Source organism: Manduca sexta, chromosome 14 (assembly GCF_014839805.1).
Source record: "Manduca sexta isolate Smith_Timp_Sample1 chromosome 14, JHU_Msex_v1.0, whole genome shotgun sequence".
Taxonomy (NCBI): domain Eukaryota; kingdom Metazoa; phylum Arthropoda; class Insecta; order Lepidoptera; family Sphingidae; genus Manduca; species Manduca sexta.
This window is the reverse complement of record NC_051128.1, coordinates 8913806-8929522: the sequence shown is the minus strand read 5'-3', so window position 1 is coordinate 8929522 and position 15717 is coordinate 8913806. Positions and strand designations below refer to the sequence as shown.

The 15717-nt window shown below is 33.8% G+C and overlaps 2 protein-coding genes across 4 annotated transcripts; one reads left to right on the top strand and one right to left on the bottom strand.

Annotated features, from left to right (window-relative positions):
- Window positions 1-413: 413 nt before the first annotated feature.
- LOC115445192 (armadillo repeat-containing protein 5) lies at window positions 414-8251 on the top strand. The gene is made up of 12 exons (XM_030171384.2): window positions 414-726; window positions 883-1109; window positions 1550-1778; window positions 2006-2174; window positions 2745-2915; window positions 3068-3483; window positions 3555-3894; window positions 4330-4515; window positions 4691-4931; window positions 5008-5116; window positions 5249-5394; window positions 5923-8251. Exons 1-12 carry the CDS (start codon window positions 481-483, stop codon window positions 6680-6682), a joined length of 3240 nt encoding a protein of 1079 aa, XP_030027244.1. The 5' UTR covers window positions 414-480; the 3' UTR covers window positions 6683-8251.
- LOC115445194 (cytochrome P450 315a1, mitochondrial) lies at window positions 8245-15342 on the bottom strand. Of its 3 annotated transcripts, none has more exons than XM_037438554.1 (8): window positions 15220-15342; window positions 12975-13163; window positions 12410-12813; window positions 12137-12343; window positions 11924-12060; window positions 11656-11853; window positions 8875-9090; window positions 8245-8553 (listed from the first exon to the last, which is right to left on the bottom strand). In XM_037438554.1, exons 2-8 carry the CDS (start codon window positions 13148-13150, stop codon window positions 8407-8409), a joined length of 1485 nt encoding a protein of 494 aa, XP_037294451.1. In that variant the 5' UTR covers window positions 13151-13163; window positions 15220-15342; the 3' UTR covers window positions 8245-8406. The 3 variants fall into 3 exon arrangements, with proteins under 3 accessions (XP_037294451.1, XP_030027247.1, XP_030027248.1); XM_030171387.2 differs by having other exon boundaries at window positions 15224-15342; XM_030171388.2 differs by lacking the exon at window positions 15220-15342 and adding an exon at window positions 13250-13268.
- Between the last annotated feature and the right edge of the window lie 375 nt (window positions 15343-15717).

Below are 15717 nucleotides of genomic sequence, written 5' to 3'. Positions count from 1 at the left end.
ATTAAACAAAAATGTTATTACCAAAGACAAAGTATTTTCAACTGACACTTGAACTGACAATAAACTGAGGCACAGAATACAGTTTCCAGTAGATGGGCAGTGTAATATGAGTCATGAGGTGACGTCACAATTCCTAGTTAAAAAAAGCCTAATAAATTTATTAGGGCCTGAATCAGCCTTTATCAGAATTATTACCGATTATATCCTTTACATAAGCATATATGAGAAAGGTCTTTTTCAAATATTTTTATAAAAGAGGATAACGACCCTAGTTGCCTGTAGGAACTATAGAAAGATCCTCAGAATAATCAAAGATCCGTACTTCACAATAATATATCTAACACAACGAACATACATCAAGATGGTCCGTTAGTAATCCGCTGATCAAGACCACTAAAAACCATAGACACTTATTAAAAAATGTGAAATGTCAAAGATTTTGATTCGCAGCTGATTTTACCAATGTTTATTTTTTGAAAAATGGATGAAAAATACATAAAAGCTGTACTAGAAGGTTTAAAATCGACTTCATCTGCCAGAGTACAAGAAACTTTACTAAGAATCAGAAGTAAAATAATTACAAATGATGCCGGTATTAAACGTTTTCGTGAATGCGGTGGTTTGGAATACTTGGTACCACATCTGCGTAAGCCAAATGAGAAAATTCTGGACATTACTCTTAGCATACTCGGTAACTGTTGTTTAGAGGAAGAAAGTAGTTTGGTGGTAAGTTTGTTATATGCATTTTCATATTTTAGGTACTTTAATCTTATACCGGACTTGGGCAGAATAACGAGTTATAAGTAGTGCTAATTTTACCTGTACATAGGTACCAAGTCGCGAGGAATGAACCAAAATAATTATAAAATTAAAATGTTTCAGGTTGGAAAACTCCATACTTTTGGACCTTTAATATCCATTCTAAATACAGTGTGTAGAGACAGCATAGTAGGACGAGCGTGTCGCGTCATCGGCAACTTGGCACAAAGAACTCAGAATGCAGAAGCCTTGCACAACCAAGGAGTGGTCACTGCGCTCATCACACTCATTGAGAACAGAGATAAGAATACTTCTTATGCTACATTGACCATGGCAGTAAGAGCTATTAGGTAATTATTAAATTTCAAAGCAACATTCTTGCATTACCTACACTTTTTATTATTTTATATTTTTTATTATAAACTATTATTCTAAAAAGAATAATTTTTTTTATCTTAATTAATGTTATTACTTTCTTCTGTAAATTGTGATACACTTGGTTGCTACAGTTTTATCAAAAATTAACAGTATCTGGAATCTTTAGTTCCATGATTATATTTATAAATAAGAAAGTCACCTAGAATATTATATTAGATAACAAAATATTAATGGGTACAAAATGAGCCATACTATTGAATATTGAATCATATTTTGAGTAATAAACTATATTATAGAAACTTTATATATAAAGATATAACAGAATTAGCTTCACGCAAAAATCTGAATTACTGTAATATAAAATATGATAAGTAATGGAAGCTAGAAATCAAAAATGGTGTTTTAATTTCAGACAATTATGGATGATACCTGAGAAACGAGAAGAAATGCTCAACTTAAATGCAGTGCGCTGTGTAGCAGTTTTGCTCACAATAGAATGTGAATCAGCTGGTCTAATAAAATCAACAAATCCTGTTAAAGATATTGATGTCATGAAAAAGAGCCAAGAAGAATTAATTTCTGGCATCCTGAAATGCATTGGATGCTTTACTACCCATTCTACTGTGATTTGCGCAGAACAGGTATAAGGAAGGTCTTTGCTGGCTTTCATTTGTGACTCCAACTGCATGAAAGTTTTTTTTACAATAGTTATGTTCTGGCCTATTAGCTAAATAGTTAGATAGATTATTTCATCATAAAATAAAATATAGTTGTTTAAAACAAACACACAATCATACTTTTATGTAAATAATCAAAATAAAAATTATAATGATATAGCTAATTAAATAATTAGAATTTTTAATTACAGATTCAAGGAGATGGAAGAGGATATCAATGTCTTGTGTCCTTGACAAAATTATTTGAAACATTGGCTCTCAAATGCCTGATGAACCTTTGTTATATAACTGCTTGTAGACCACTATTAGGAACAGCTGGATTGATTGAATGCCTTGTTAGTATTCTACAAAAGATTTCAGGTGATTCAATTTTTTATTATTACTTAGTAGTCCATCATACGCAACCTGCTTTGAGTTGCTGTACAACATTCAATTTTAATTTAAAACTTTTTAATAATTCTGCATTACAATTGGTAATCCTATATGGGCTATCCAATATTAAAGGAATTTTTCAATTTGCACTAGTAGTTCATGCAATTAGTGCATTCAAACATACAAACTATTCAGCTTTATATAATGGAATAGATTATGCAATTTTTCTAATGAATAATAACTCTATGCACTCCCAAATATCATTCATACATAACTGCAACTAATGTATGGATTTTCCAACTACCTAATTTTCTAGACAGAAAAGAATTTTGTTAGAAAAGGTTGCAGTTGGAAAATATATATTATGTTAAAAATGAATTAATGGTTTGTACTGATGTGAAAATTCGTAAAATGTAATAAACTGAAGTCAGCGACTATAATTTCCGATGGAATCCCTTATACACTTGATACTTACGACGCAATGTTATGACCACTTCTTTGTATTAAATCAAGATTTTGTATGTAATTGTTGCGTGTGGGTCTTGTTTTGTGTTATAGATGTGTCATGGTGGCCAGAGGGCGCAGCTCGCGCTCTGTCGAAGCTGAGTGGAGAATCCGTAAACAGATCGCGGTTAAGACATTGTGGCGGCTTGCCGCTGCTGATTATTGCAGCTCGGAGTAACCCTTGCTGTCTACACGCGCTCCTTCAATACGTGTTCGATGATACATGTGAGTCCTAAATATCTTATTTTTTCCCTTATTATATATCCATAGGTATTTGTCTGGATCAACGGTTACCCTATTTCTACACAACAACCTGTCTATCATGATAATATTCTTAATCTTAAAAAGCATTAGTATTATCCTTTAACTTTTTGCAGCCTTCCAAATTTTGCTTAATGAGGGACTCATTAGTTTACTAACGGATGAATTAACAAACTATCTTTCGAGCATGGAATATGAGCATAATTACACAGAACAATCTGACACACTAAGTGAAACCAATGAAAAATTAAAAACAAGCCCTAAAACTGTTCTCAAGCGTGATCAGTCGAAAGCTAAACTTTGTAATGTTGATGCAAAAGGTAGTTTATTCTCTCGGCGAAAAGGACCATTGTTGAGTAATAACGAGGATGAATTGAAGGTAGTTATTGAAAGAGACAACATGATCGTTGGATTCATCGACGCTATTGATAGCGACGCCACCGAAGACAGTCAGAGTGACGATGACAACGCGCAGTTACGACGAAAGTGCCTTAAACGGGGTCGTTCTAGAAGTCCGAAATGTCAGAAAAAGGTGGGTGAATTTAATTTTTTTTATAAGATTTAAGAACAATTACATTAACATTGATTTTAATTTCTTTTTAGAAATCACACCAGCTTATTAAGATGGTAAGCAAAGATTGGTCTGCCGGAGTTTATTGGGAACCAAAAAGTCCCGAATGGCCTTCGACGTCCCAATCACCGGGATTTCGATCAGCCATAAGCCCCGACCGTGCTGACCTTGGGCCTTTGTCTCCGTACTCGGATGGTAATCAATCTGGCTTCAGCCCTGAGTACAATCGATCACTATCTTCTAAAAGAGCCAGATGGGACTGGAATCCTGAATCCGATGCCGATGGAAGCTCCACATCACCGCATTGGACGGACTACCAATGGAGTCCTAGTAGTTCTGCTAGTCCAATTTCTCCGCTTAGTATAAATGAAGGTAAATAATATCATAATTGCAATGTTTTTAAAGCAGCAATACACATAATGTTGACTATCTCGATGGCGTCGTTGTAATTGCACAAGGTATAAGTACGACTACTGCGCTGAGCTCCTGGGTTTGAATCCTGGGTCAGGCCAAAATAATTGTGACTGGGTTTTTCCATCTTAAAAAAAATACTCAGCCGCAGCTCGGAGTCAGGAAATAGGCAGTGTGATACCCCCATGCCTCGAAAAGTATGTAAAACCGTTTATCCTGCACCTGATCCCTCTCCGGTCATGTCGGATTGCCGTCTCTCCGGATTATGAGAGTAAAGGAACAGAGAGTGCACCTGTATAAAGCGCACACACTTGTGAACTATAATGTCTCCTGCGTACCTGGCTTCATATTTCATTGACATATTTATGTATGTATCATGCAATTATTATCTCACAGATAGCTCGGATTCGGAGATTTCTGGACGCTATTCGCCAGTATGCAGTGAGAACGAGGGTGAAGCCGTGGACTTAGCAACGAATAGCAACACAGTAGCAGAATTAGATACAGCGCAAGTCGTACACGACTTGGATGAACTTATTATGGAAGACGATGAGGGCGGGGAAGAAGAAGCACCTTTAGAAGGTAATTTAAATTTTAACATGAAAGATTGAATTAATACCATGATTTGCTTATGTTTAATTGGCCTTGTAATAACGATCCTTGATAGTGTTGATTTGTAGGTTATTAAATACACGATATAACGAACATGCAAATTAAATAAAAGTCTTTCAAGTGTTACTTTTTGTATTTGTTTCAGAAGAAACAAATAAAGCGGAATGTAGTACGAAATCATCACGTATAGCATGCGTGCTCGTATTACTTTTTCGTGTTTCGCACGGCGCTTGCAGTTCCTACGGAGCTTTGCGCGAAGAGCCAGTACCCAATCATACATTAGAATTGCTTACTGGAACAGAATGTTTAAACGGGTTACTTGATTATGTGGAGAGATGTAAACGGCCCTTGGGACGGGCAGCGCGAATTCTAGCCAGGGTTTTAAGGTAATTTCCAATTACAATTATAATTTATATGATCAGCATTTATGTTATGTCCTAAAATTGTTATTTTACTTCACAGCAACGCTTTTTGTTTAAAGAGTATTCTAAGGCACAGATTAGCTCTAAGGTTACATAAAATGTCTGTTAGCTCCAAACACCCGCCCACAAAATGTCAGCAGTGTAAGCAGGTAAGTTCTAATCGGTATAGGTATTTATCGCTCTGTGAATACGACGTCACAGTTTATTGTATTTGGTCATAATTACTTGTTGTATGGGACTTGCCATTTATTATTAAAAATGTATGTTTTTTACATTTACAGATAATACGACTGAGTACAAAATTACTCACGCAGTTAACAATACTAGCTGAATCCAGTTACGGAATTGGTGAAATTACCTATCAACTGCTGAAGGGAAGTTCTTCTATGAAACAAACTTTATCATTGACATTGCCATATATAGTGAGGTGAGACAAATTAATAGTTTATAATTTCATTGGAATCTTTACATATAATAAAATTATAACAGGCCGACGTCTATACATCTATACTAATATACAAAGCTCAAGACTTTGTTTAATCTATAATCTCAGAAACTTCTAAACCGATTTTGAATTTACTTCACTAATGGGAGGCTACATTACTTCTTAGTGCTAAAGCTACTTTTATCCCGAGAAAATATTTATGTCGAAAAGCTTTCGCGCGGGTGGACGACAGGCAAAAGTTAGCTATAGATATTAAAGAAACATTAATATGGGGTGAGTGTCTTTATTAGTGTAACAAACCAAAACAACAACTTTTAAAATTGTTGTCTATGTGTATATTTGTACACGCATCACCCAAAAACTACTGCATGGAATAGAATGCAGTTTTTACCAATGCATTGCTAGAGGTTTCACTTAAAATATAGGCTCGATCTTATCCCGGAAAAACTTCATCACGTTGACGGAGTAACTAGTAAAATCTAGTTGATAATATAAATATTTTTTTTACAGAACTGAGAAACCACTGAAGAAGTATTTTGTAGACTGCAGTGCTTTAAATTTACTATTTACAATTATAGCAGAATCTAGAGAAGACATAAAAGATTGTGTAACTGCTATAGTAAAACTAGCAATCAATGTGCACATTAAAGATCCGAAGACTTTAGAAAATAGATTTAAAGACCAAGTTTGCGTCAGCTACGACCCAATTCTGGACAACTTGTGTAATGATGACATCGTCACTTTTGAGCTAGATGATTTATCAACAGTTAAAGCGAACAGAGTGTTTCTCTGTCAAAATTCAGATGTTTTCAGTGCCATGCTAATGGGATGCTTCAGGGAATCGATAGAAAAATGTGTACGGTTAAAAAATGTGTCGAAACCTGCTCTAGAGTACCTATTTACTTTGTTACACTGTGGTCTCAATAATCCAAAAAATGATATACAAATATTTCCAATGGCTGAACAATTAGAGACCAATTTAGAAGTACTTTTACTTGCTGATAGATTCTTACTTGAAAGATTAAAAGGATTGCTAAGTAGTGCTATTCTGCAATTTCAAATGACACCAGAAACTGCGGATAAAATTTATGTGTGGTCATTGAGTGAAGGTATGGGTTTTCTGTGTGTGGAGTCAGCAGCTTATTTGCTGGCCGGTAAGATGTGCGAATCGGAACGTACTCGATCGTTTAAAGCCATACTTAATTTAAAATATAAGGAACAATGGTTAGATGATATTAGATCAATGATCTTAAGACAGTTAGTGAAATGATAGCAAACTGCCATGTTATGTTATAAATATTGTACATTTTATATTCCAATTAGACCAGGCGCCTTACTCAAGATACTTTTCTACAATCGTTAACGCTAATAGATGGATGGGAATGACATGTTCTAGCGATAGAGTAATGGTTTCGTTAAACAGCGGAATGGCGACGAGACGCTGCATACGCTGCAGACGTTTTGTAATTAAACAAAAAATGTAACCGCCGTCGAAACCACTAAGGACCTAAAAATAAGTTAATATTAACTATACAATGTGCTTTCAAAATTCGCAATTTCGTTTACTTTGATGCTGACTTATTTTAGTCAAAAACCAAACTACTTAACAGATTTTGAAAAGTATCTATAGGACCAATATGGAAGTAAGTATATTTTTCTATAATAAAAATTCTGAGGCACTTAACGAACAATAAAAAAAACAAGTTGAATTGAGAACTTCCTCTTTTTGAATTCGGCTAAAAATTTAATAAGTACGCGAATAAGTGTTACATAGAGCCGTCATGTTAGGCGCTCGACTTCTATAGAATGGAGCGTCAGCTGAGCTTCGCCATCGCTGTTTGACGAAATTAGTCTATCACTAGGATATGTTATTCCTAAACATCCATTAGCGTTAACGATTATAGTAAAGTATCTTGTGTAAAGCAACTGCAGAGATGAATTTCGGCGAGCGTTTGTCAATAAATAATTAAATATTATGCTACTAATAGTAATGTAATGAATATTGAATTTTATTTTCGTATTATACCTACGTAACTGTTATTCGCCAATGTCAATTCGAATATTGGATTTTTATTTCGCCTCAAATAATGTTGTGGATATATGGTCGCTATCTGAAACCTACAATATTTTGAACATGCATTTAACCGTCTGTGTTTAAATCGAGAGTTACCAACAGCCTAATATTGAACAAGATATATAGAATGATTGCTTATTTGAGTTAGTTTATTGTAGATTGTTTTATTTTGTTTGTTCAGTTTTTATAGATACTATATTGTAATGTGGAAAATATATAATAAACGCGAAAATAGATGCCAATATTCATTTGTGCATACAAATATCGGCAGTAATAAGTATATGCGTTACATCACTATTGGGTATACTCACTTAAACACCGATTTTATTAACATAAATACTAAACTAAATTTCTAATTTTAAAAAATTGAATTCTTTAACTATCAGTGCTGTTATTTTATTTTATTTCAATATGTCATTAATAACATTATTTCTGGTCAATGGTCTGTACTACGTGAAGTAAGAAGATAAATTGGAATCATACATATTTTATTCTCAATTAAATGCATTTCTTTTTACTGTCACCATTTAGTAATAGTAGCTTGTTTATTTTTAAATACTTCGCTTAAATACATTCCTTTGTTTTTCTATATTATTGTACAAGTTATTGTAGCAATTAGCAAAGGAATTAATTTCAGCATTATGAAGTTGTGTATATTGAAACTTGTTTATATTGTATAGTAAATGTATTGAAAATTATATTTTTACATATTATGCATTATGAGAAATGTATTTCTAGGTACTTAATAAAACACCTGCTTAAAAATAAACTTTACTATATTCATTCCAATATAAATCTTATAAGTAGAATTTGTGGACAAATTATGATCACTGTCTCTTTTCATTCCTAAGGAGTGTGGAATTGTCACATGGAAATGTTTTCATAACTACTTATACTGGTAGCCTGTTAATTGGAATAGTTTACAACCAACATTCATTTTTATTTAATTTTGATGAATCATAGAGTGATACTTGTATGTCAATATTTTTATCTGGTACCAATACTTGTGAAGTTAAAATGTTAACTGGGGTTTTATTTAAACACTCCAAATGGAAATTCTTTACAATCTGAAAAAATATATTAATGTATTATATTTCATTAACTAGGAAAAAATAATAACCTCTAGGCCTTCAATCAATAGGGAATATGTAATATTACAAATTTTTGGAACACTTGTATTTTCCATTATTTAGGCATGCAAATTGCAATAAATATAATCATAGTCAATTTATTTTAAAAGTGATCAAATAGTATTTGCCTACTAGGAGGTTTGAAAAAAATATTCTAATGTAATTTTTGTTACTGATACATTATAATCATGAATTTTGAATAGCGCCTCTGGTATTGGTACTTTCTCTGTTATGATTAATAATATTCTTCAACTATACCTGACTCATGAGTTCTGTAATCTGCAGCATTGCAATTTTTTTTCCAATACATGACCTGGAACCTAGTGCAAAGGGAAGTGAAGCTGAAGGGTTATGATTCATCAATTCTTTCTTGCGTGGATCATTTCTATCCCAGCGATATGGCAAAAATTCTTCTGGCCTGCTGAAATTGTTTATATCACGTCCAGAAGTATATATTGATGCTATTACTGGAGTCTGAAATATGAAAAGTGGATTTTTTCTATTATTCTTGTATTATAATTCAATCAAGGTATGTTCTTTGAAATCTCTATTGTTTTTTAGAGTATTTCATTATTATATATAGTTGCCAAAATATTTCGATATTACTTTAATAGGGCTTTAAAAAATCAATATCTATCATGTTTTGAATGAATATTCATATTCAAAATATATAAATAGTTTCACAGATAAACACAAGAAAACTTTACATTAGATAAAAGTCTATGTGGATGCAGATCAAAAACCAAAAAATATTAACAAAGGTAAACCAAAATCTATTCATTACCTTGTACAATCAGAAGTATTATGGATCATAATATTATATTCTCTTTATTTCATAAAACAAAACTCATACATTAATAAATATTAACAATCACAACCAAAAACTAAGATTTCTTTGGCATTATTCTTAAAAATGAATGCCTAATTTCTTCTTTTATGTGTTCATAAGGTTTTTCCAGTTCACTTGGTGCTTCAGGTATCCTTAACTTTCTTCTCAATGATGGTGAGAGAAGCATGAGGTTCTGAACCAGCCCTACACCACTAGACGTGACCCAATAAAGACACATGCAAGAAGGCACTGATGCTGCAACTGGTATCATCACAACAGAGAACACTCTAAACACATTGGTAAGAGTATTGTACAGTTTAGATGGTTGTCTCAACTTGGACAACCTCTGTATCTCAATAATAGATAAATTTGTCAATCCAAATGCAACAGGCAAGATGAGAGAGTGATCTGGTTCAGTGAGATTGGGAATCCATCCAATACCACCAGTTGACAGCTCCATGAACGTCACCAAAGCTGCCGGGTCACCACTACTCATGTACACTAAATTTCTTAGTGCAAAAGACATGCACACCCATATTGGTATTTGTACTAACATCACCAAACTAGCCTTAAACGGATGACAGTTATCCCTGACTATTAAATTCTGCCATTGTTTTTTCAATGATCTTCTGTACAGGATGGCAGCCTGCTTGTCAGTCAAGTTGTAAGCCTTTTTAGCCATGGCAGTTTCTCTCTTGAGTTCGTTTACCATGTCTTTTAATTCTAAGCTTATAAGTTCTACCTTCGCCAGAATGTAGTTCTGATAGACTGATAAAGGCAGAGTCATAAGACTCCGCACTAAGATAGTGGAAGTCACGATAGTGGCCCACCATGATAATCCAGTCAATTCGTGAAAACACATTAATCCATCCTGCATTTTTGTAACCGGATAGCTATTTGAAATACTTGCATATGTTTCTTCTTGCCATTTTGTAAATCCTTGAAATGATAAGCTTCTTTTATTATTAGTAAACACTACCTTCTGGCTATGAAAGTTTTGAGGACTATTTACATGTTTTGTCGAGTCAAAATTAGTGCACACACCACTGAATAATCTTAAATTAAATGGTTTTTTAGGAATTTTAAGTATAATCTTGCAATAGTACATATTTGTGTTACTTATGATTTAAATTATAAAATCTAACCTATTCGCTTATCGAGTTACGAATATCAACAATAAACCAACTGTCATCTGTCAAGTAATAGAGTTACTCTATGGTAATCAATATACTGTGGTCTTAGGCTGAGCTCACACATCGAGAAATTCCGTTTCTGAATTTAAGATGTCAATGCTAAAACGTTCCGGATCACAGAAGAACCCACGTAGCCTCAGACATATGTTGTATTTTACGTGAGTAGATCATATTAATAGATTCTTAATTGTCTCGGATTGATCTAGAAAATGTCGTGGCGAGCTTTTTAGTTTAGACCTGAATTCTAATTAATTAAAATGTTACAGAATTTACTAAGTTCATATTTGGATTACTACATATTTTGTAGTTATACATATGTCTATCATAATCTCCATTCCATATTTTAATTCTTTTCAATAAGTAGTCTCTTCATTCGACCGCACTAAACGGAGATGGCCGCGTTCAACAACGCGGACGAATCTGAACGACGACGAATAGCCAGAGTGATATCTCACTGTGGCTATTCTATGCGCATCCATAATCCTTGATGTCTCATGCTCTCCCAGTGAACATTCTGAACCTAGGTTCATAACCCGTTAGTAGGTTTCCCTCAGCATGGTCATTTAATTTTCAAGAGTTGCAAACCATGGCATACCGCATGACGAGATATATTGCACTAAGATAGATGCACGGAATCTTCGCTGAAGTGCCCAACTCTAGTTCGTGACAAATTAGTAGGTACCTACTAAAACATCCACTAAGTTCTAAACAAACCCCGCGCAGAAATGAGTTAGCCGTAAATCGTGTCTAAGCCAATAGGGTCGTTTCCTGTGTTTCATTTGTTATCAATATATACTATTTTAATACATAAAGAAAAAAGCAAAAAAAAACTTTTGTAAAAACAACATAAATATCAGCTATAATAAGTACTTAGTCCTATTTACAAATCGACAATAATGGGCGATTAATGGAAGTGTCTCCCTATCTTCCTTTTCTTACCGCAAAGTGCTTTGATGACGCAACTTTAAAATTTGGGTATTACCAACCAGTTTTCAAGAGCTATAAATGCAAACTTACCCCTTCATTTAATTTATAAGGTCCTAAAATACTTTCTTTTGGTAAGATTCTTGTTAGAAATGGAGCAACAGGATACAATCTCATGGCTTCTTTGACCACATGTTTAATATTATTTATGTCCTTCATGGGAAGTTCATTATTAACATAGTCCTTATTTTTAGCCATCAAAAGCAAAGTCCATAACGAAGTGTACGCCGTCTGTGAACCAAATCATATTATAAAACAATCTATGTTATAACGATAAATGTGATTTTGAATATAAGTTTACCGTATCACCAGCCGCGATAACAAAGTCAGCGACTATTCTAATAATATCTTCATCAGACATTTTATCTTCACACAGCCTTTTAATCAACCCATCATTTTCATGTCTTCTATTCAGTATTTCAGTTACGATTTTATGCGCTACAAAACCAAAATTAATTGTAAACCACAGATTAGGATAACGATACCTATTACATTTAATATTTAATCGAGTTACCTAAAAATAAAGACATATCAACACATTCCTTGAAGTCCCTCCATACTTTCAAATTAATGCGTTGACACCACGTTACCGGCAATGCGTATAACTTAGTTGTTGTTTGAAATATATTTTTGACTGATTCAGAAAACATACATAACAGCATTTCATATTGTTTACTTGTCTTGATGGACGAATTACTGCCCAGAAGTATTGCGATGATAACTGAAATATAAAAAATGGTAACAAGAAATCAGCGTAAACAATGTTATCATAACAGTGCGTACGTACCATCAGTAGAAAGTCTGTAAAATTCTGTTTCCAAATCTGGTATAAAATTCCCTTGCTCTGCTCGCGTCTTCCAATTATTTATGAATGATTTTATAGTCGCTTTAACTGGATCATTTAACCATTTTTCTGAATCTTCTTTTAATAGATGTTTATTCATAATGCGTCGATTGTTAAGCCACTCCTCACCGTTCATAAAAAAGAGACCTCTCTTAGATCCATATAGTTTCTCATACAGTATCCAAGGATCGGGTAAAATATGTGCCGGGTATTTTCCTTCAAGGTTGAGAAATAGTGTCTTCATAAGTGTGGGGTCGCTAATGAAAACAAGATCCGCACTTCCTCCTAAATTTTCGCAAAATATTGATCCTAATTGTTTATGTCGGTTATCGATGTATTCGTGTAGTCTGAAAAACCAATCGGTATGTAGTCTAAATTTGTTTAATCTCATAAAAGTTTACAAGAATAGTATAGGTAATTTATAACATCACGAATATATTATATACCATGAGTTAACTTTTTTTATCGTATTTGATCATTAATCTATTTCAAATACATTATGACTTACTTTTTCCCTCCTCCAGCAGCAAAGAACTCTAATTTCGTCCCCAAAATAGGCATAGACTTAGGATGAGGCATTTCATTAATAGTTAAATCTGTTCTAATGCACTCAGCAGAAGCTGCGTTTCGTTGGAAGATTAGTAACTTCTGTTGCTTAGATAACAGCCTCGTCATTCGATGCATTGTTGAATTAAGACTGCAATTTAAAAAATGATAAGCGTCAAAACTGTTTATAAAAAGAAAAAATACTTACTGTATTTTTATTCCCTTATTCAATCGTACCATGTTTCCTCTTTCGTTTGACAAAATAATAATACATAATAGTTTTTATTTTTTACTTTTTTTTATTTATATAATACATCTAATTGATTATTACCCAATACAAAATGAATAATTCTCATCATATTTTATTTTGAGGAGTTCCCTGCTGCAATTTCGAATTTCAAGGTGAAACAACGACATTTTTAATATGGTAGTATCTTAAAGCTATATTGAGCCCAACATAAAAAGAATCATCAAAATTCTATGTTATTTATTTTATTGATATAAGACCTTTGAAGTCCAAGATCCTATACCAATGAAATTAAAACGTACCCATTCCGAAGCTATATGAAACCAAACGCAAAAAAAAAACGTAAATGGGACCACAAGACAAAATATTATCGCTGAACATAAAAAAAAAATATGACGATCATGTAAACCTTTGGAGTAGGTCAAAAAGTAACATATGAACACCGCAATACAAAGTCCATAAATCCTTGTAATCTCCCAGAGAAATGATTTATACCTATATAAACTTTTATCTGTTATTGTGCTTGTAGCATTGACTACTAACGGCACAGCCACGAAAATTGGCTTAGTGGCGAGTGGGGCGGCGCGCTTTGCGTTTTGACAGTATGTACTACTTAAGTAGGCTAGGTAACGACGCCGTTATTGGTACTGCTCTATGTCAGGCATTTTACCTGTTCCCCTGTACATCTGTCTCGCTCACTTGTTGCTGGCACTCGCCACTTGATACAAAACCACCCTTGTTGCTGCTCGAGCGATGAGCGGCAGCGGCGACCAACAAGAGCATCGCCAGCCGAATGAGAAAAGTATGAATTGTAGATAAAGTCGAGAGCACATGTTCCTTCCCCACTCCCCCTCTCCCGGTTTAACAATAACATAGAGGAGAGTGTAATTGAATACGGAATATTAAGAATGGAATTGGTGTTTTCATTCGAGTTTCCACCTACGGGTATGATTGATCAAGCAAGTCAAGTCAACTCAAAGACCTAGGACTTTGGTTGCTTTACATTTGGCAACTTTTTTAGAATCTCTAGGGGGAGAGGGGCAGCTGCCGCTCCCTGACACAGAGCGATGTGTCAGGGAAAAATGCCTGACACAAAGCGATGGGTGCGGATAGCAGCGAATATATATATATATATATGTGCCGTACGTCTTACGTCTACGTAGCGTTGGACGTTTAAAACTGCGCGGGTGTTAAGTGCCGCTTGTCGTACCGCTCGCCGCTAAGCCTTTTATCATGGCCGAGCAGTAAGAGCTATCGCTGAACAGTGCTCTTAGCGATAATTAAATGACTTTAAACAGTTCTTATAAGCTTGATTGTTACAGTAAACTTGGACACCACAAGAAAACGCGCGATTTTTGTTAAAATTAATTGCATTTCGAACATTTTCATTGAAAATTACATATGGCTTTAATTTAAACAAGCCTTTAATTTAAGCCTTGTAGATGAGTGTACAACCATATTGCTTGAATGCATTTATTATCCTGATCCATGCTGATCCTTAGCCCCATTACATGCCTACCACTTTACAGCAATTGATTGTGCCAGTTAAGTTACAATTAGACGCACTACCAAATACATAAAATATTATTTCTACCTAAACATAACTTGCTCTCGTACCATAATTTTAAAAACAAATCAAAAACAACTTTAGATACCTACATCCTAATAATATTAATGTATATAAGTATAATTTATGATTATTAACACGTTCTCCTTCAATAATAAATAATTCTCACGAAAGCTTTTCTATTAAGTTTTACTTATCTACAAAAAAAATTGAACACGTATAGTACACATAATATGAAACCTTTCAAAATAATATATTAATATAAAAATAAATCAAAATAAGCTTAAACTGTGTATGTATTTTAAGTAGGCACATTAATTATTTACTTAATAGGCAACCCTCACCGAATTTATTATTTATGAAAATCAATGAAATGTAATCAATTTCACTTACTTACATTATTATTTTACGGACTGATGAATACAGTGAACGCTATTCGACCACGTCTTGTTATGAACTGAAATAAAATTCCTCTCAATTTCTAACCGCTATCAAGCTGTTGTTCGAGGAATAGTCTTATTTAAATGGTAATTATTCAGTGAATAATGTATGTTGCTGACCAAAGCATAAGAGTATGGTAATATGAACTAACATTGTGATTTTTATGCATTTTACATGGCCTACATCTCCGTTGACGTAGAAAAAGGTAAGCGAATGTTCGATGGAACGTTTGCACAGCATTGTTTACGAGAATCAACATAATAAATCTGGGCCTCAACTTCGATTTGTACTATAATGTTATATTATATAAGGTTATAAATATAACATAAACTCACGCTTGTATCCGTCAAGGAATAGGTAGAGTAGGCTTTATTCATAACGTTTTAAAACCTTCACTTAGACTGCCGCGGTGACGTAGTTATACTGTATACGCGGTACGGCAACGCTCTG

What these genes read in the sequence shown, in the direction of transcription:
- LOC115445192 (XM_030171384.2), top strand. Translation starts at nt 481, where the DNA reads ATGGATGAAAAATACATAAAAGCTGTACTAGAAGGTTTAAAATCGACT. An exon ending in AGGAAGAAAGTAGTTTGGTG is followed by an intron (nt 727 to 882) that starts GTAAGTTTGTTA and finishes AAAATGTTTCAG; the next exon opens with GTTGGAAAACTCCATACTTT. An exon ending in ATGGCAGTAAGAGCTATTAG is followed by an intron (nt 1,110 to 1,549) that starts GTAATTATTAAA and finishes TTTTAATTTCAG; the next exon opens with ACAATTATGGATGATACCTG.
- LOC115445194 (XM_037438554.1), bottom strand. Translation starts at nt 13,150, where the DNA reads ATGCATCGAATGACGAGGCTGTTATCTAAGCAACAGAAGTTACTAATC. An exon ending in TTATCGCGGCTGGTGATACG is followed by an intron (nt 11,854 to 11,923) that starts GTAAACTTATAT and finishes TTTGGTTCACAG; the next exon opens with ACGGCGTACACTTCGTTATG. An exon ending in TTACAGAACTCATGAGTCAG is followed by an intron (nt 8,554 to 8,874) that starts GTATAGTTGAAG and finishes ATATTTTTTCAG; the next exon opens with ATTGTAAAGAATTTCCATTT.